This window comes from Silurus meridionalis, chromosome 8 (assembly GCF_014805685.1).
Source record: "Silurus meridionalis isolate SWU-2019-XX chromosome 8, ASM1480568v1, whole genome shotgun sequence".
In the NCBI taxonomy this organism is placed as follows: Eukaryota; Metazoa; Chordata; class Actinopteri; order Siluriformes; family Siluridae; genus Silurus; species Silurus meridionalis.
Genome location: NC_060891.1, coordinates 21,566,580 through 21,587,631, shown reverse-complemented (window position 1 = coordinate 21,587,631; position 21,052 = coordinate 21,566,580). Strand labels below are relative to the sequence as shown.

General features: G+C 33.7%; 2 protein-coding genes across 2 annotated transcripts in view; one reads left to right on the top strand and one right to left on the bottom strand.

Annotated features, from left to right (window-relative positions):
* mrpl33 (mitochondrial ribosomal protein L33) lies at positions 1-6,466 on the top strand. The gene is made up of 4 exons (XM_046855044.1): positions 1-125; positions 1,064-1,082; positions 1,219-1,325; positions 6,127-6,466. Exons 1-4 carry the CDS (start codon positions 104-106, stop codon positions 6,174-6,176), a joined length of 198 nt encoding a protein of 65 aa, XP_046711000.1. The 5' UTR covers positions 1-103; the 3' UTR covers positions 6,177-6,466.
* Positions 6,467-8,086: 1,620 nt separating this feature from the next.
* Positions 8,087-21,052, bottom strand: part of rbks (ribokinase) — a 43,951-nt gene continuing 30,985 nt past the window's right edge. The window contains 2 exon segments of the mRNA XM_046855043.1: positions 8,087-8,322; positions 18,758-18,946. Of these exon segments, the coding sequence (XP_046710999.1) occupies positions 8,149-8,322; positions 18,758-18,946 (363 nt within the window). The 3' untranslated portion in view covers positions 8,087-8,148.

Here is a 21,052-nt window from a genome sequence, read left to right as displayed (position 1 = left end):
GCTTTGTGTAACCCGGAAGTTTAAAATAACCATTGCGGAAGTTGGTCGCTTTTCGGCTCAATGTGACTTTATCGAAACAATTGAGGAAAACAGTGCGATAAAAATGTTTCTTACAGCAGTCAACCGTGAGTAAAAAGAAAAAAGAAAGAAAACGACCTGTTAATTTATTGTTAAATGTAAATGATTGAATAAATTGCAGCAAATCTAGAGATATGAGCTGTAGGGTATGTAGCTGCAGGGCTGATTATCCAGCGAGAGGAGCAGAGGGATTTATATAATATAATAAATATATATGATATAATATTAAATTATAAAAACTACATGTTTTTTAATTAAATACGATTAATAAAGTGATTTATTGTTGAATGCCACCAAATTTTCATATATATATATTTTTGTGTGTGTGTATATATACACACACACACACACACACACACACACACACACATATATATATATATATATATATATATATATATATATATATATATATATATATATGATATAATTTTCATACACACACACATTATATGATGATGATATAATTTTCATATATACACACACACACACACACACACACACACACACACACACACACACATATATTATATGGTATATGTATAATATAATTTTTTTTATATTTTATATAAACCACAATAAACAGATGCCACTCCAAAAATGCTATAGTACTATATTAACATTACTTTATTTTATAATTAATAATTATATTTTATTAATAAATTTCATTATTTCAACATTAAACTCCATAAAAACAATTCCCTGTAAGTTTTTTGGTCTATCGTGTAATCTGTAAGAGACCGGAAAAATCAGCCAAACAAATTGGTTATGTGGCAAATGCAATTCCACGATAAAGCGAGAGATTCGAACCGTGGTAAAGCGGTGGATTACTGTATAATGAAAACTTGGCATTTAAAATGAAATTGGATGGATAGAAAGAAAGAAATGTTTAGGCACACACTGAAATGTCAAGAGTAATTACAATTATAGAGGATTGTGATCCCACTTCTAATTATCTTTCTTTTTCTGTGTCCTGGAACATCAGTCGCCAAGAGCAAGTCTAAGTAAGTCTTATTACTCCTTAATACTGTCATCCTGTTCTATTGATTTCCCTTAATGCCTCCTAGTGCTAAAGAGTGACAATGGCATTGTATTCTACAGTCTAATCCTGTAAATATTATGCACGTGTCTGTATTTCAGGACTGTTTTAGTGCAGATGATGAGTGCTGCAGGGACCGGTTACTGTTTCAACACCAAGAGAGGAAGACTCAGAGAAAAGCTGGTTTTGCGCAAACACGACCCTATAGGTACCTTTACAAACTATTAGGGCTGTTAATCTAATAAAACATTTCATCACAATTCATCACATGATTGTCATGAGTTAACTCCTTATTATAGCAACTTAATCGCACATTTTTGATCTGTTCTAAATGTACCACAGGTTCCTATTACTTTTCTTTCTTTGCACTGAGCCAGTTGCTCAGACAGACAAGCCTGTCTACATTTTCAGATGACAGGGCAGCTCGTAAAAACACTCTTGTAAATGCTTTAAAGTAATTATAGTATTTTAAATTACATAAATCTTCAGGACACTAAAAGGAACTTTTGCTATGTTTCCACACGGACGGTTTTAATTGCCGGATGTGTGCATTATGGCGGATTTTAGTGTTGATTTGAGACTTGGTGCATCAGTAAAACAAATGTTTAGTGATTAAAAGTAATTTTTCAGTGGCGTTTTTATTTATTTATTTTTTTTAATATCCGAGTAAAGAAAGGACATCGTGAATAAATGTTGCATTTAAGGTTTTAATTCCGCCTCTTTTTTATTTAATGATATTTTTAATAGAAACGGTCAAACAGAAATGCACGCTGCATTAATCCCTCGCTAATTAAATTAGCGACGTTAAAATTAATTTGCTCCAACGCGTTCATTTTGACAGGCCGATTACAATCCGAAGGAACTGCATTTGAAGGAACTGTTTCACCTTGGAACACTCATTTAATGGTAATATTCATGTCAGTTTGATTCAATTTGTATAATACTTTTAACAATAGACATTGTCCTAAAGCAGCTCTGCATAAATAAATAGATTACACATTTATAGCCATGAATTATTCGCTATAAGTTCATCCCTAAAAAGCAAGCCAGAGGTGATTAGGGCAACCAAAAACTCCCTGAGATGGTATTAGGAAGAATCAACGAGAGAAAAATATCCGAATTTTAATTCATTATAGTTCCATAATCATTGCGGTTATTAAGTGTTCCTTTGATGGAGACTTGATTGTTAATGGTAACTGTAGTCCAACGTCCAACTGTTTTTAATCATTTTATGTATTATATTAATAATATGTGATGTGTTTAGAGAAACTGGGGCTGAATTGTTGGTTGTTGGTGTATTTTCGTCATTCCTGTGACACATTAGTGGTTTTTGTGTGACGCTACAGGAGGATATTGGTAGAAGAGTTGAAATGGTGTTTAATAGCATAAAAATGTAGGCAAATTCACATATAAAGGATGGAGAACAGGTTTGGGTGTTCTGTCCCTGACAGTTGTTAAATGATATTAATACTGATAAATGGGAGCTTGGAATGGTCTCTTGGTGTGTAATGGTGGTATTTATTATAGCGTCTGCTACTGTTTTTGTCACAAAACTTAGCAATAAACCGATTCACAGTATGTGGCCTTTTAAATGACATTAGAAAAGACCGCATTTCCTGAAACCAAAATCAAATAAATGTTAGACAGAATACAGCTTTGACCCCTTTTTATATATATATATATATATATATATATATATATATATATATATATATATATATATATATTTTTTTTTTTTTTATTAAAAAACCCCAAAACAAACCATTGATTAGATCTTGTTCTGAAACATTGCTATTTTATTCAAAAATTAGTTTCTCAGCTGGAACTGATGATTTCATATTAATGTTACATTATCAGGTGTTTTGTAGACGTCTCTAGTTTTGGTGTTTGCACATAGGGGTATAGGGGATGGAAAATTACGTATTTGTCATAAGCAGATTGTAGTATTATTATTATTATTATTATTAAAAGTAGTAATAATAATATTAGTAGTCTTGGTATTAGTCATTTTTATAATAATTTTTATTTATTGTAGTAAGTGTTTATTGTATGATTTCTGCTTTAAACATTAAATTTAACTTATTTTAAAATAATAATACTTAATGTTAATAATAATGATGTTTGTATAGCAGTAAAAAAAAATCTGGGAGAGAACGGTCCATGTATGTTTTTTTTGCAATAATACACATAAGAAAAGATAAATGTTTGATATTTTAAGCTAAACAATTTTATTAAACATAATTTTTCAACTGAATAAACAAAAAGTACATGGACCCGGCTTCTCCAGGATGGGCAGTAAAAAGTAACTGCATATATAATTTAAAAAACTGTACAACATGCACATCAGACTGGTGAAGCACATTTTGGAATTATCACAAAAGCTATTCACTTTTTTTTCACTTCCTGTTCACTGCTCTTTATTGGTGCTTTTATGTAACATTTGAATTGAATCATTATTAATGTATCTTTGATTAGAAGCAATTCTTTTTGCAGACTGTTGCACAGCTCTGTCCAATTATATTAATGAATCTATTTTTAACTGAAGTATGTGAACAGTTCACAATCTTTCTGATGGAGAATTAAAGTACAATATTTTTCCATAATCTAATTAAAGATTAGATTTTTTAAATGAAGTGTTCTACCAATAAAAATTTGATTTTTTTTTTTCGATCATTTTGGTAAAACATTTTAACTGAAATTAAAACAAACTTTTTCCACAATGTTGCACTTCTGATCTGAAACCATTTACTGATCTAAAGTTTTCGGACAGTTTGAGATTGTTGACTTTTTTTATTACTAATAATACTAAATATATATATGTGTGTGTGTGTGTGTGTGTGTATGTATGTATATATATATATATATATATATATATATATATATATATATATATATATATATATATATATATATATATATATATATATATATTTACAGTACAGACCAAAGTTTGGACACACCTTCTCATTCAAAGAGTTTTCTTTATTTTCATGACTATGAAAATTGTAGATTCACACTGAAGGCATCAAAACTATGAATTAACACATGTGGAATTATATACATAACAAAAATGAACTGAAAATATGTCATATTGTAGGTTCTTCAAAGTGAACATCAAGAGAATGCCAAGAGTGTGCAAAGCAGTAATCTAAGCAAAAGGTGGCTACTTTGAAGAACCTACAATATGACATATTTTCAGTTGTTTCACACTTTTGTTATGTATATAATTCCACGTGTTAATTCATAGTTTTGATGCCTTCAGTGTGACTACAATTTTCATAGTCATGAAAATAAAGAAAACTCTTTGAATGAGAAGGTGTGTTCAAACTTTTGGTCTGTGCTGTATGTATGTATGTATGTATGTATGTATATGTATGTGTGTGTGTGTGTGTATATATATATATATATATATATATATATATATATATATATATATATATATATATATATATATATATATATATATATATAGTGTATATATAGTGTATATATAGTATAGAAAATAATTTATAAAAATTTTGGAGTACAAAAATTAAGATATAACACATTTTCTTTATTTGGTATTTACAAATCAGTTCTCCACGATTATAATAAAATAAAAAGAAATGTTGATGAATTTATAGTAATTTAGGAATGAATCCTGAACAATTGTAGGAACTAAATAAACTGGGAAAACCACAAGTGCATTTATTTTTGAGTTCACAGCCTACTGTTGATCTTGTTTGTTTTTCTTCGCCATGTAATTATTAATTTACGGAAAAAAACCTGCTGCTTTGCACGTGTGCTTATATTCTATTATATATTCTATTTATTTAGTAAGTAAAGTAATTTATGAATGTACTTGTGGGCATTCAATAAATAAATAAATAAATAATGTACTTAGGTACACAGAGTAACTAAATCAATTCGACAAATTACAGTTGCATTTAGTTCTAAAAAACTGAAGCAGTTCCAAATTGTAAGTTCACAGCATATTGTCTTTTCTTATCAATTTTTTGTTTTGTTTTTCTTCTTATATATTATTAGTTTATTAGCAAGATGTTTTATATTAAGATATTAAAGTACATATAAAAGTTATGTTGCTTTTATTTTGCCAAAAGGTTTTGTTTGTTATTTTTCATAAAGGAATTGTGTCATCAGTGTACTTGTGGGGCAGAAGGAATAAATAATCTAAAGTATGTTTACAGTAGTTAAACATTGAATAAGAAGAGATGATGATAATTGTATAGTAATAGTTCTTTTAAATTACAAAAAATTACAATTGATTGATATATATAAAATCTATTTATTAAAATATTTATTACATTTAATTAAAAACTAAATGAGATCAGGAAATATTTACCCTTCTATTGCTTTTGTTTTGTAAAAAAAAAAAAAAAAAAGGAAAAATTTGCAGCTATTTTGTCTTTATTTTATTCATTTATTTTTTCTTTACAAAACAGTTCACAAAATAAAACCCTACACGTAAGAAATACATTAAGGGGAAATTGAGGGATTTCTACTGTTACAATGTGCTTGTGAAAAATCATATATTTTATTGCTTTTGAGTTGATGTTAAAATATCCATCTATGCATCGGTCGTAATGAGTGATTCATTGCAATATGGTCAAAAAGCAAACGATAGAAATTATTTCAAATCTGTTCACTGTTTTTCTTTTTTTTATTTTGTCTAATCTTGTGAAAGCTTCATCATCATTATAAATCACTGCTATGTTAGAGATGGTTTTAAATCCTTAAATCTATTTAAATCTTCCAACTCATTCACATGTGACCTTTACAGTGATGCTGTTTGATCTTTCACATGATGATGCTTCACATGAAATCCCCTCATGATTTAATTTTATTTATTTTTGTGAATGTTTACTAAAGTTTCCCCGCTTTAGATAAAATACACTGTTTACATAAGCCTTTTCCTTAAATGCAATATATACGAATGGTTTATAAACAAATAGCCAGTTCCGTGTGATTGTTTTCCTGCTATTTTATGTATATTTTCTTTGCCTCCACAGTGAACAAGCACGTCCTGTTTCTTGAGAAGAAGAAGATCCGCTCTCTTTAAACGCACTCGGAAATTTTCGCTGGATGAATTTCAAGCTTTTGTATGTAACCACGCACTATTTCAAGAAGCAGGTATGAGTAAGAACACTGATCTTCAATGAACGTAAAGATCAAGACGATATGAAGCACGACGACACACAACAGCGGATCCAGACGTCCTGAAATCATTCCACAACATGATGGATTGAGAAATGTACTGGAAAGCAATACTGCAGCAGCTGAGCGTTTAGGGAAGTGTGTAGATGTTTTTATCAGAATGACCCAAAATAAAATTGACATTAATCTTTTTTTAAAGAATTGTAATGCTGAAATGGACGAATTGCAACACACTGGTATAATGACCTTTCAATTTATTTGATTCATTTGAAATATATTTATTTACATTAATTGTTCATAAATTTCATCATAAAATTTCATTTTCATAAAAAGAACTGTGACTTCATAAATGTAAAAATTGCTAAATAATTATTCAAGGCTGCACTTATTATGAAAAAAGAAAAAAAAACACTTATTTGAAACCTTTTCTTTAGTCGCATTTGAAATACTGCGCTTTCTGGTTTTTTTTTGCCCCAAATCATTCAAATGGACGCTGCCAGAGTCAAGAAGTAGTTTGTTGTAAATATAAACTTTATTGTAAAATTGGTTTATTTTATTTCTAAATGATACCAATTTATTAGGGAATGGTTTGGTCCTTAATAGTACAATCCACATGCTGGCATTTTCTCCCGAGGAAAACAGATGTCCTTTAAAAAAAAAATCTCTTTTTCAATATATTATATTATGAACATAATTAATTAAATTATTAATTAATGCATGTATTTATTTCATGCTCATAATACTGAATGAAGTATTTGTTAGTAGGTTGTGACCCATTAAAATCAGCCTTGGACCAATTCAAGAGGATACAATTTACACCCATTTTATTCTTTCAGACTTTAGTTCATTATTATTATGGAATATAAAATATAACAAAACAATATAAAGGGTCCTTTAACAGTTATATCTAAGACGTTTGTATATTTACTAAGCAGTGATCGTAGCATTCTCTCTGATATTATCCCTCGCTCCGATTCTGTATTTTGCCGTAGGCATTTGAACGGTAAAGATCATGTGTTTAAAGTAAAACAGGGAACTTCAAAAATAATAATTAATTGTTTCCCCAGACTGGATTATCTGTACGTATTCTGAAACGAAGACTTTGTTACTGTACTTAAGTAGATTTTACTGGTACGTTCTACTTCTCACATTTTCAAACCACTTTACTTTTAATCTATTTGGTGACACGATCAATATTTTTTCTTCTCTTTGCATTTTTAATCTTCCACTTTTTGCTTTTTTAATCATTTCCTGGCTCTCACGCACCACAGACGCAGGCTAGCCTGTGAAGCTAACAATGAGCAAGGCAGCAAGATGTATAGCCAATGTTGATGAGACAGAGGAAATCAGTGATGTAAATATGACTGAGAACAGACACATTCCTGATCATCTATTCTCTGATTGTGTTTTATATGGTGGATCTTTAGGTAAAAAATTTGAGATTTTTTTTGTATTAATATGTTAATATGATGGTCCAGTTACCAGCGTGACAAACAGGTAGTAATAATGATAAAGGTGCAATAAACAGTCATTCCCTCAGCAGCCACTCAGAAATTTCAGGAAACCCCCCTGCCCTGAAGACATTTGCATGCTGGGAATCTTTTGCTAAGCACAATGACTCTCTGTTCTGAGACTTTTAATAAATATGGAATAAATGTCTACATATATATATATATATATATATATATATATATATATATATATATATATATATATATATATATAATATAACCTTTTTCAGTGAGCATTTCTAATACAAGCTGGAACTACTGTCCAGGCCATGCCACACTAAAATAACACACCTAACCATTTAGCTTTCAGAATTACTCTTGGTTTATTGGTTGAGGTAAAGGGTTTATTCCTATAGTAATGGTGGGTTAAACCAGTTCTGCCGGAAGGTCCTTGCTGAAGGGATAAGACGTTTGAGTGCCGACGCTCTGCACAGACACCGCAGCAACCAGGTTTGCCCTCCTGCACATCTCCTCCAGGGGCATAGACGGATGGTGGGCCATGTAGAATGCCAATGCACCGATGAAGCTGTCACCAGCACCCTGCACAAAAGCGAGATATGGTGGGCTCATCACACATCATGATCATCTGTACAGGCCTTAGTTTCAAGTTCTTGGTATTAAAAGAGAAATGCAACCTGAACGACCTGCATGTTAATCATCATATACTTATCATATATTGTATTTTACACATACATATAAAAATAAAAGACAGAATTGGGCAAACGACACCATTCTTGCACTTCAGTGAAAGTACAAAAGTTCTTGCATTTGAATGTACTTGTCAAAGTGAATACACTGCTCAATAAGAACTACATTTGTATTCTAATTTCTATTCTCCTGCACACCACACTACTTTAAACATAGATCGATCAGTTTATTCACCCCAGAGAGAAACTGTAGTGAAGAGAAAAGAGGATACTAAAATCAAGAAAAAATTTTGATATACGGTATATACAGAAGTATATATGTATATGAATAGGAAACAGATATGGTGTGTAGAGATACAGTGACTGTCTAAAAACTTGAGGTGAATTAAAGTTCAAACATAAACAAAGTTGACTATGTAAGTAGTGTAACAGCAGGAGAGTGAAAGGTATTAGTGTGTAGGGTTGTGAATAGTGAATGCTGGTTAAGTTGAAATATTGCTCATTGGAGTGTTGTACAATGTGACCGCTGTTGGAACAAACAAGCTCCCGTAGCGCACCTTTCTCGATGAGTTTTCTGCTGATGAAGCGCTGCTGTTTAGTAAGTAGGTCATGGAGGGGATGCTGTTTATTGTCTCGAGTGGCTGTGAGTTTACTGAGTGTGAACTCACTGAGTTTTCTATAGTAACACACACACACACACACACTGTGAGAGAACCCTCACTCTACACACACTAGCACCAGAAGCTTTTTCTGTGAGGTGTTCCGTTTTTCTGTTAAGCACTGAGGTAAAAAAGTATTACACATTAAATTAGAGTGAGGTAAAATGCTCTGAGAAATATTCCAGTACTGTCTACCAATAAAGGATAAAGGTAGATTGCAAAAACATGTAATGTTGCCAGGATTTGAGGAATCTGAACTCTGTATGAATATGTGTCCTGGATTATCCTGGATTATTAAGAGTTCATTATTAGGACGTCTTAAATTGTTATATTTAGCGCTTAACGTCATTGATCTCTTTTTTACCTCCCCATCTGTACGCTCAGCTCAAACAGATCAGGTTCCAAAACTCATACCGTCATCAACGCCATGGTACTCGTCAGCTCGTATAAAGTAATTAGACTCGAGAGTCTCTCATAAATCAGAGCTTTACACACATGCTTTGATCCCAGGAGTGCAATATTTACCGTCTCAACTACTTCTGTTTTAGTTTTTTTTTTTATCGAATAGAACTGGAAAATAGCGCCTGAGGAGAAAAAGCTTCTTTGTTTTAGGAGTTAAGCATAAAAATCTGTTCTCATTTAAAGATTTGTTATCTATTCACCAACAACTTCACACCGGAATCCACATCATTAACACACATTTCAGTGTAAATGGAGTTCATGTGTTTCAGGTAAATTGTCCATTATTTACTTGAAACTAAAGTTGGAGAAACTCAGCCTCTTGGTTTCGATTTATTGCAACCTACTAAGAACAAATACGTACTTAGAAAAGTTTTGTTCAATTACAAAGTTAATCGTGACCAAAGAAGTTGTGTTGTGGTGTTTTTTTTTCTTTTAACACACAAGATGTTAAAAGAAAATACGCAAATTAGCATTACCATCTGTGAATGGCAGGACGTGAGGATGACTGGATGTAATTGTGTTGAGTCATATGTTCTCATCTGGCTTGGTGTTGGACAACGTGAGTAATTGAACAACAAGCCTGAACTGGGGACGGGTCACACGGGTCATTGTTCGACAAGAACGGAGTTTTGCGAGGCAAGAGGGAATGATCATTGCTCAGGGCCTTGAGGAAGCCATTTTCTACAAAAGTGACTTTCAGTAAAATTCTGGTTAGGATCAGTATTTGTTACCAGCATTGCACAAACAATTTATCAGACAATAAGCTAAAAAAAAAAACAATTTTTTTTCCAAATGTATAAAATATAATGTCTGGAGGAGTCAGATTGGGAGGAGTACAGATGGGAAAGCGATGAGGAATGCTGTAATTTACTGACCACAGATGACTCCACCACCAGTTCTCAGAAGCTCATCTGATTAATCATACTAATGGCTCTTCCCAAGACCCCTAGCGTTATTGCACACCTTCAACACTTGCATCATCCACCACCGCCTCCGTCCTCAACATGCGAGTGCGGTGACAGTGACATTCACATTCGCTGAAAGTCTTTCCAAAATTACGGTGCCATTTATCCCTCGTAACATTCAATTTTGGAAAACGAGTTTATCCTGCCAATTTGGGATCACTGGTTTTATTATTTGTGATTTTAGTGACAGTGATGTTAAAAGTGTGACAAATCTGAATCAATTTTTTTTTTTTTACTCAAATGACTAAAAATATAGTATTATTTATTGGAAAATAAAAAACTAAAAATAGGGGTCATGAACTTATCATTTTGTTCATTTTTATTTCATTCATTGTGTCTCAGCACTTTATGAGTATATAGAAAAAATTATATTTTTTAGACTGATAAACTGCTTATACAATTGAACACTTTTACTGAATTAATGTTAAAATTATATATGATATTATATTATATATTATACAGGAAAAAAAACTTATATACGTATAAAACATTTGTTACAAAAATAAAGAAATTTTATATATATACTGTATATATATATATATATATATATATATATATATATATATATATATATATACACATATTTTATCATTTTTGTAACAAATGTTTTATACATATATACGTTTTTTTTCCTGTATAATATATTATTTTATAATAAATAATAAAATTTATACAATCAATTTTATTCATTGTTTCCTTTTAATAAACAATGAGCAATTTATAAAATAAAAAAAGGGTTTTAATTTTTAGTCACCCTAATACATTTTAGATATTATTGATATACTTATAATCTATAATTTATTTTACTGTATTACTGAAACTAAACTAAAAAATAAATTAAAAAGTAAATTAAACATTCTGTAATTTTTCTTATGATCTTAAGAAACTTCAGATGATGCAACTTTCAGTTGAAACTGTGTCCTGTGGAATATTCCAGATGTGAATATAAATTCATGTAACAGGGTTAAGGAAATATTCTGGGATGTTCTGAAAGGTTTTCAAAACAGAACTCATTACCCTGATTGACCCTGATCAGACATTCACATCACATTTACATCATTCAAACAAGGAGTCTCTTCATTAAATCTATTAAATCTAATTCTTGTTTTTCAGATTACTGTAAATCACACGTCAGGGGTAAAGTCTGTTTTCCTTAAGCAGCCATTTGGTTTCTAAACCATGTTGTGGTCATGCAGCTCTGGAAAATTTCTCACTCATCTGGTAACGACTCCACCCAGAATAACTCAAATTCTACACTCCCTCCACCCATACTATTAATAATGATTCTCCTCCAAATAAAATAAACAGTCATATCTCAATGTGTCATTTTATATACAAATATATATATATATATATATATATATATATATATATATATATATATATATATATATATAATAGAAAAAAATATATAATAATAGAAAAAAAAATATATATTATAATTTATTTTTAAATGATGATTTATTTATTTTTAATTTTTTTAACAATTCAGACAGGTTGTTTGGCTGGATAATGACACCGTTCCATGATGCTTTCCTTCCTGTAATAAACAGACAAAGCCTTGATTGATAGATTGATCTTTCTATCATCTAACAAAAACTTATTTGCTCATCAAAGTGGATCATTTTTCCGCCACTACCTCCTGAGTGGAAACCGATGATGTGTGTATAGAGTACGAGGTAAGATGATAGGCATGTGATGCATTTTATGGAATGACACATCCCACTGTCACGCTTGTCTACGGTATGAATCATTAGGAACGGTTCACACTGGTCGATGATGAAGGTCATGGAATTCTTGTACATTAAAAACTATAATGTATCATCAACTGATTTTAGAGAAAGTGTCCAATTACAGATGAGAAAACATTCAAACAAAATTTGTACAAAATTATGACAAATTGTAATGTTTTTTTCAATCCATCCTGGTAACACTGACACCATTTTTTATACGATTAAAGGAAATATTGTACTGCATGTAGAGTTAAAGAAATCAAAACTATTTTAGAACTATTTATTCTACTGTAAACCATTTATTTATCTAACCTAAATGAGGAAGTTTTACACTAAAAAGTTTTTTTAATGTAAAAAAAAAAAAGTCCAAGCATTTTAGATCCGTGTCAGGATGATTTAGTTGTAAAACTACTACTAATAAATAAATACATTTTGATTCAGAAATAAATTTAATGATTTTTTTTTTTATATTATTTATTTGTTTATTTTAGATTGTTAGCTTGAATTTTTTTGCTGCTTTTACAAACAGTATTTTTTTTAAATATATACAGTTGAGGTCAAAGATTTATGTACATATGCAAAATGATAAATAAGTTATACTGCCCTGAATATATTTAATATAGCACAAATAGTAAAACAATAATAACTGAAGTTACACAAATTAACCAGTCCAATACACATACTTGAATCTTAATACTGTGTGTTATTATGGAGAAGGTTTTAAAACAGTCCTGAGCAGTTCTTTCTCCTTTGTCCTGCTTATACCACAGAAAAAGAAAAAAAATCTTTAGGTCCTGGACCTTATTTGCTTTTCCTGCATCTACTGCATACCTGACCTCTTTTCCAAACGTATCTATAATTTTGAGATCCATCTTTTCCACTCAGGACAACCAGGGGACTTGTATGTGACTATTACAAAACATGCGTTCAATTATTCTCAAGAAGGCCACATAATGCATTAAGATCCAGGGGGTGTAAACTTTTGAACAGGATGCTAAGTGTCATTTCCTAAAATTATTTTTGCACTTTAGAACTTCATTAGAGGACAGAACAAAAACAAATAATCATTGATAAATCCAGTTCAAAAGTTTACACCCTCTTGGCTCTTACTGTTTCTTCAAGTTGTTGACTTTCAAATCAGACTTTCCCCATGGTATCAGTCTGTTTGAGAATCTGTGGGATGTACTGGGCAAACAGGCCTGATCCACAGAGGCCCTCACCTCAAGACTTAAAGAGTCTGCTACTAATGATGGATACCATTGCACATGATCAGAAGTCTTGTGAAGTTAATGCCTTCGACAAGTCAGAGGCACAAGGACGTTTATTTAGGCTCCTATTAGGCAGGTGGTTTTAATGTCATTGTCAATGTGTATGTAAAGCCTGTATATATACAGTAGCACTGGGAAAATCCACAACCCTTAAATCTTTTGAGTGCATTGCTGACACGTAGCTAGGCAATTTTGTTCTGTCCGTTGTCCAGTGGTGGTCCTTGTGCCTCATTCATCAGTCTGTGTGATGACATCACTCTCACCGCAGCAGCAGGAGATGTGTTTTTCTTTTTTAATTGCTTTTTTCCAGTAAACCCCAAACATGTAGGAAGCTTTGTGGTGGGTCTTTCTCCTGTCCCTGTCATTGAGCTCAGGCCTTTCTGATTTGGATTGTCTGGACCCACTTTGAGCTGTGTTGTCTAGGTCAGCCCACCCACTGTCCATCTGTGTGTGTGTGTGTACGTGTACAGTGGATACGAGAAGCACGTTTAGTCTGCAGTAAGGTTTATACACATCAGATGATTTTTTTTCACAGCCACAGGCTGGTAGAATGATGAATGAAGGCCTGGGTTTAATTTAAGTCCGAAAATAAAAGTTGGAGGAAGAGCTGGTGGACTGTCATCTGGAATCGGATCAAATACGTGTTTATGAGTAGCATCTTGTATTCTAGTTAAAAAAAAGACTTTTATTAGCCCATAGTGGGCCTGAAGATGCTAATGCACTTCAAATTAATTATTATTACCGGGCAGAGCCATATATGGCATTTTGGTGGTATATAAAGAGATTAGTTATTCCTCAGATCACCATTTTGATCACCTCAATCCTTTTAGCTTTAGCTAAAAATCTCAGATTTGTAATGTGGTTTCAGACATTTGGACCCTACTGTACATTAGAAGAACCAACAACAGCAAGACTGGTCTCCTACAGTCAGCATACAGTCTCCTACATCACAAACCCACAGCCCTGTAGATTGAATAAACACTTACACACAAACACACATACAGCTAAGTTCCATGCTCACACACATCCACCATCAAATGCAGTGATTGTGAAGCTTATTGTTACTATTAACAAATGTGGCAATGATATTATACTACAGTGCTATTGATCTCTTGATACTGATTGGTCAAAAGGAGTTTTTGGAAGGAGTCTCCAGTGCCAGCACTGTCACCACTTTGCACAGCGGCAACAATAATAAACTTTAAATGTAGTTCTAACCCGATGAAAAAAATGATGACGTCTCGTACTTCAATAATTAGACGGATGTAAGTGTCAATAAATTGCTGGTGTATAAAAGGAATAAAACACAAACTCCTCAATGACATCGTAGCTCAATGGTTAAGGCATTGGACTTTAGATCGGAAGGTCACAAGTTCAAATCCCACCACCAAGCTGCCACTGATGGGCGCTTAAACAAGGTCCTTCTCTCAGTTGTAGTTCGCCCTTGATAAGGGCGTCTGCCAAATGCTGTAAATATAAATGATGTCACATCATTGATTATTTTCCTGTAATATGCATGCCCTTCTTCTTCTTCTTTTTCTTTCTGCTGCTCCCATTAGGGGTCGCCACAGCGGATCATCCGTCTCCATTAATATGCATGCCTGGTTGGGTTTTATTTTTTGTTTAAGCAACACTGTTGAGAAAATCTAGCACTGCTAAAAGCATTTTCAATTTGTGCTTCTGGGGAACTTTGTGAAGCCCAGGATAAGCCCTCCAGGGAGATATGTGGAGCCTATTTATTCCTATGCTGACTGCTTTAACATAAACCCAAGTGTTAACAGCCGACCACCGCATAAAAGGTGTCTGTAAATGAATCTTTTAATGGTGATACAATGAAACGGCATCATGGATATAGTTCAGAAATATCTGCTGCACTTCACGGGCCACTGAACTTTTCACTGTATGTAAAAAAGACGCGTGGGCTTTTTACACGTTCTACTTTTCTCATCTAGTGCCATGCACACAAGGATTTGGATCGCACAGCGGGAGCTTGGCTCTCGAAGCTAGTGAGAAGCAGCTGATGCTTTTAACTCGAATCTGCTCGAAGTCCAGTACACAGATTCCAGGCCGGTGCGCAGAGAATAGCAGACCGGTGATTAATCTAGTGCGATGCGAGACTGCTAATATTTCAGGATCCATGATGAGAAATAGCTGTGCTGCAGTACACCACAAACTGAGTCACACATTGTGTTCACATTGCTGTCCAGGCGATACCAACACAGAGGATGAGATCAGCAGTGAAGTATGGCATTCTGAGATTTAAACATGTAGCATTCTTTACTGACGTGGAGAAATAATAAGTGCTGGACGAAGGATCAGGCATGGAGTGGATCATGACTCAATGCTTTGAGAAGCTCTGGCAAAACTTTAACCTATCACATTTTTTTTTAACACCGTCCCACACAGAGTACATAACACAAACACAATAGCTAAGTGATGATGATAGCTCCAGTCAGCTCTTCTATCTGGAAAAAAAAACACTAAAGAGAGAAGAGAAAGCAGATATTTACCAGATTTTCTCTGTAAAAAAAAAAAAAAAAAAAAAACACTGTCATAAAGTCTTAAAAATAAACAGATAGAAACATGCCCCGGTCTTGTTTGGTCTTTTAGATAAAATCTGGTATTCACCCACACGTCTCTCTTTTTTTTCTTTTTTTAACAGCTGGGGGGAAGAGGACTTACTGGAAAAGGGATCAGGACATCCAAAAGAGTTAAACAAGTCAGGATTTATGAGTAATAAACGTGCGCGGGAGCAAAGCTGCAATTGTGTGGAAACCACTGAGTGCTGTGGGGTGGTTCTTACCAACACAGGGAAGTTTTGGTGTTTTGAATGGTTATATTGATGACAAAAATGTCACTTTTTACTAGAGATTTTACTATTTACATTTTTTACTTTACTAAATTAATCATTCATACTGTTAGCTCCAGAATTTATCAGCACCCTGTATAAAGATGGGTGAAAAAAAGAAAATAATAGTTTTTGTTTGTGTTTAATTAGTTCGAATACAAGAAATCACATTTTAAAATACATTTATTCTACTCTTCTTCTTCTTCTTTCGGCTTCTCCCATTAGGGGTCGCCATAGCGGATCATTTGTCTCCATACCCCCCTGTCCTCTACATCTGCCTTTTTTAAACAAACTACCTGCATGTCTTCCCTCACCACATCCATAAACCTCCTCCTTGGTCTTCCTCTTTTCCTCGTGGCTCCATCCTCAGCATTCTCCTACCGATATACCCCATGTCCCTCCTCTGCACATGTCCAAACCATCTCAATCTCTCCTCCCTCACCTTGTCTGCAAAACGTCCTACATGTGCTGTCCCTCTAATAAACTCATTTCTAATCCTGTCCATCCTCGTCACTCCCAACGAAAACATCAACATCTTCAGCTCTGCTACCTCCAGCTCCACCTCCTGTCTTTTACTCAATGCCACTGTCTCTAAACCATACAACATCACTGGTCTCACCAGAGTCCTATAAACTTTCCCTTTCATTCTTGCAGATACCCCTTTTAATTATATTAATAATTAAATTTTATTTCGTAAATCTCATATTCTGAACAAAACTGTACATGTCAATTATTCCACATCTATACATTTAGGCATTGGTCAACCGCTTCTATTTTTCCAAAGTGCACTTCTACAAAGTGAGAAAACTCTGTAGATCCTCCAGATCTCTTCTCGTAAGCTCATCCTGCAATGGACTTTTGGACAAGGAACTGTTATGATCATGTCAAAACTAGCTTTTGTCGTAATTTAACCATTTTTGTTCAGGATTTTTTAACTATCATGATGCCACGTATTCCAAAATGGTTCCTAAAGCATCACAGATCCCCATAATTAACAGTAAGTATTAGATTCATGTCAATATAACTATCCCTATATTTAGGCCAAACCAGTATTGAGGGTTTCTTGCCACAAGCTGGTTTCAAGTCCAGTAGTGTCTAACAAAACTAAAAAAAAAAGAAATGTTCCTCTGGCATGCCTTTATATAATATTTAGCTGCTATGAAGGTGCCATCTAATTGGATATTTGGTGGACCTGAAACACTGTCATTATCCTCCAACCCTATAACCCTTTGTGACATGTCTCTAATTACTGTAAAGTTCATCTTAATGCTTACTTTCCAGGGCCTTTTCTATAAAATGGAATTCATGAATTGTTAGATATTTGCTTATAATTGTATTTACCACACCATTTCGATATTGGCTGCCTTAATATAAAATTATAGTAGTGTTAAAAACTGTACAATAATAGCTAATAAAATAACACAAATCGTTGAGACTTTACTACCATCCAAACACACTTTTATTAAGTAATACCCACTACTCTTCGAAAAAAATCCCATTGTTGTGATTCATGATGAATCTTCATGAATGTAGGTTTCAGGGATTAATACATTCATGAGAATAATGCTGACATAATTAATGAAACCACGCTTACTTTAATGATATAATAACCACAATGTCAATTAAACAGGTCTTTCAGCTCATAAACTACATAAAAAATGTACTTGTAGAGTAATTACTTTTTTTTTTTTTTTTGCCAAAAAGCAGGTATGGATTTGCTTTAGGTGGAGCATGAGACCTCTAACTGTTCTCCTATAATTGTTATTTTACACTAATCAATTTGGAATGGAATTAGTTGTATGTTGTACGAACAGGAAATGTGAGCTGTTATGACGCCAAAGCCACACTGTGAAATGAGTCAGCTTTTTTGTAGACTGGTATTGGAGCAAAAGCCAGAAAACCACATGCAAACTTAAAGCCATTTTTTAAACACTGCATTATAGCTAACAACCTACTAATTTCACTAATATTTTGGATTGGTAAGATTTTGGATTGAAGTGATTTTTCAGGAACCAGTGACCGTTGATTACAGAAAATTGCAATCCCTTTGGGTTACTTAGTATATAAATAAACACAGATGTGTAAACACTCGAAAAGACTCTCGAAAAGAGATTTTTCATTTGTGATTAATCCAAAATGTTCTGCAAGATGACCCATTAGGGCATATGTCTCAATTTTGCAATGTTATCTGACTTCATTCAGCATGACTGGGCATGACAGGACATGATGACCCAAATTGGCTCATGCAACTTTTATATTTCCTGCCAGCTTACATGATGATTTGGCAGTTCCACTACACTGTCTGTGTCTCAGTTGAGTCTTGCATCAGTCTGTCCTAAAGCTCTAACTTTAGCCAAGCTGCAGTGTACATTTATAAGAATCTGTAGTCTTACCGTAGTGTCCACTGGGGTGACCTTAATTGTAGGGATGTGTTTGGGATCCGGGTTCGAGGCCTGAAGCACCACACAGCCTTGCGGACCCATAGTAACGATGACTGCAGCACAACCACGATTCAGCAGCTCCAGACCTGCACGTCCTGCGTCATCCACCGAAGCTACATGAGCCCCCGTTAGCAACTCAGCCTGGGGGAAAGAACAGTGCTGTGTCAGTCAGAAGGCATGTGGGAATATTACAACTACTCTAATTTTGAGAAACATCTGAAGATATATATTTAGATTTAATATCCACATGAAAGACATTCAAGTATCCAAGTTTTTTTTGCAAATTCCAAGTAGGCTGTCATGTGTCTTCCAGCTGCCCTCTCCACCATAAAACCCTAATCAGTGTAGTGTTGCGGTGTTGATCGACCTTCTGCAAGTATCTCCCAACTCCACACATGATCTCAGGAGCTTTACAAAAATCACCATCAGGTTCTTGGTCACCTTTTTAAATATCTTCCATTAAGAACTATGGAGAGAGCTGTGCTCTTGGGAACCTGCAATGTAGCCGAAGTTATTTTAGCCGTTCCCAGATCTGTGCCTCGTTGTCCTTCTGATTTGCATTTTCAGCTGTTAGAACTTATATAGGTTTGTGTCTTTGTAAATCAAGGTTAGTTAAATGGGCCGTGGCCTTCAATCATAGTGTAAAAACATCTCCAAGGTGATCCAGAGAACATGAATGCATCTGAGCTAAATATCAAGTGTCATAGCAATACGGTCTGAACACATATTTCTATCTGATTATATCTGTTATATCAAATATAACATTATGGAGTATGGATTATAGATTAGTGAAAAATATTACAGCATGTTAGAGTAAGGCTGCAACACAACATAATATGTGCAAAATAACTTCTTAAGTTATGACATAAAATATTTTATAGTTACCTCCAAATATAAAAAAGGAAGAAAATGCCATTTTCATTTCATTTCAATAAAAGATATCCCATTTTATTTATAACCTAATCTACTTAGGAAAAAACAATTATTGCTAAAATCAAATAATTATAGGTTTACAATAGGAAATGAGTTTTGAATGAGATTTTCAGCATCATCCACATCATGTCTCAAGCTATCTGATCTGTGTTCACACTAACGCTGGTTCAAAAATAAGAAATGATCAACGATTCAGTCATTTCTTTTCTGTTTGCTAAACTTCATGTTATTAAGACCTTTTTCTTGAAGTGTTTAAAAGTTTTAAAGTGCACTCAGTACAGTAAGAGCCCTTCTGTGTATTGTTAAAGATCTAATGGCACAGGAGACATTTTGACAGCTGGAATCTGATTAACAGTTGAAATTGATTAAGATTACGTGCATTCCGCTGCTATGGCACATAGTTATCCTCAAAATTCAATCAATTCTTGAGGAAAGCCAGTGATTCATTGCTAGCAATGTTTTAAACAGAACCTTGCAGGAAGAAAGTTAAAACAAGGTAGGAAAAAATAAAAACATATATAATAAAAACAGATCCAGACCGGTTTTGAAAAAATATTTATGCTTATTAAAGTGCAAATGGCAGGAAATATTATTATCATGAAAACGAAATCTTTATTAAAAGCAGATTTATTTTGCCTTTATTGTCAAGTTTTGCAGAACACTGTGAAAAATCTTACAGGAAAATAGTAACAAGGGAACACCATACCACTACCCTGCTCAGGTACAGGATAAGTCTCATACTCATACACTCAGTAGTACCATTCTTGCATTTCAGAGATTTGAACTTACTAGCCCAAAGCTATTCATGCTCACTTTTCTCTGTTATGATTCTGGACTCTAAATAGCATCGCTTGAATGACCTAAGTTGCGCCTGAGAGATGCTTAAGTGAGGGCAGAAAGTAACCTTTTAATATTTATGTATTTTAGTTATGTTACCCTCCCATGGCTGCCTTCCAGAACAGAGCAACACTCAGATTACTCATCTTCCCAAGCTGATTCATCTTCATCTTCGGTGTGTTCTCAATTATTTACCTTTCACTACCAACTAAAGGCATCGGATGAAAGCATGACTAAGAGCAAGAAGGCTGAGATTTTCGCCGATGTGGACTGCGAGCTCTCACTTTCATGTCCCACCTGTACATTTTTCCCCTCTCAAGCCTCTCGGCCACATCAAAGTTGGTCTCACTGAGCACTCCAGGTCGCAGTCGTAGCTCTTTAGCTCCAGGACAGTGTGACTCACCAGTCACACATCTGTCTTCCCCAGTGTGCTCTTTTTCTTTAACTGCTTCCCATCAATCCATGCCCTCATCTGTC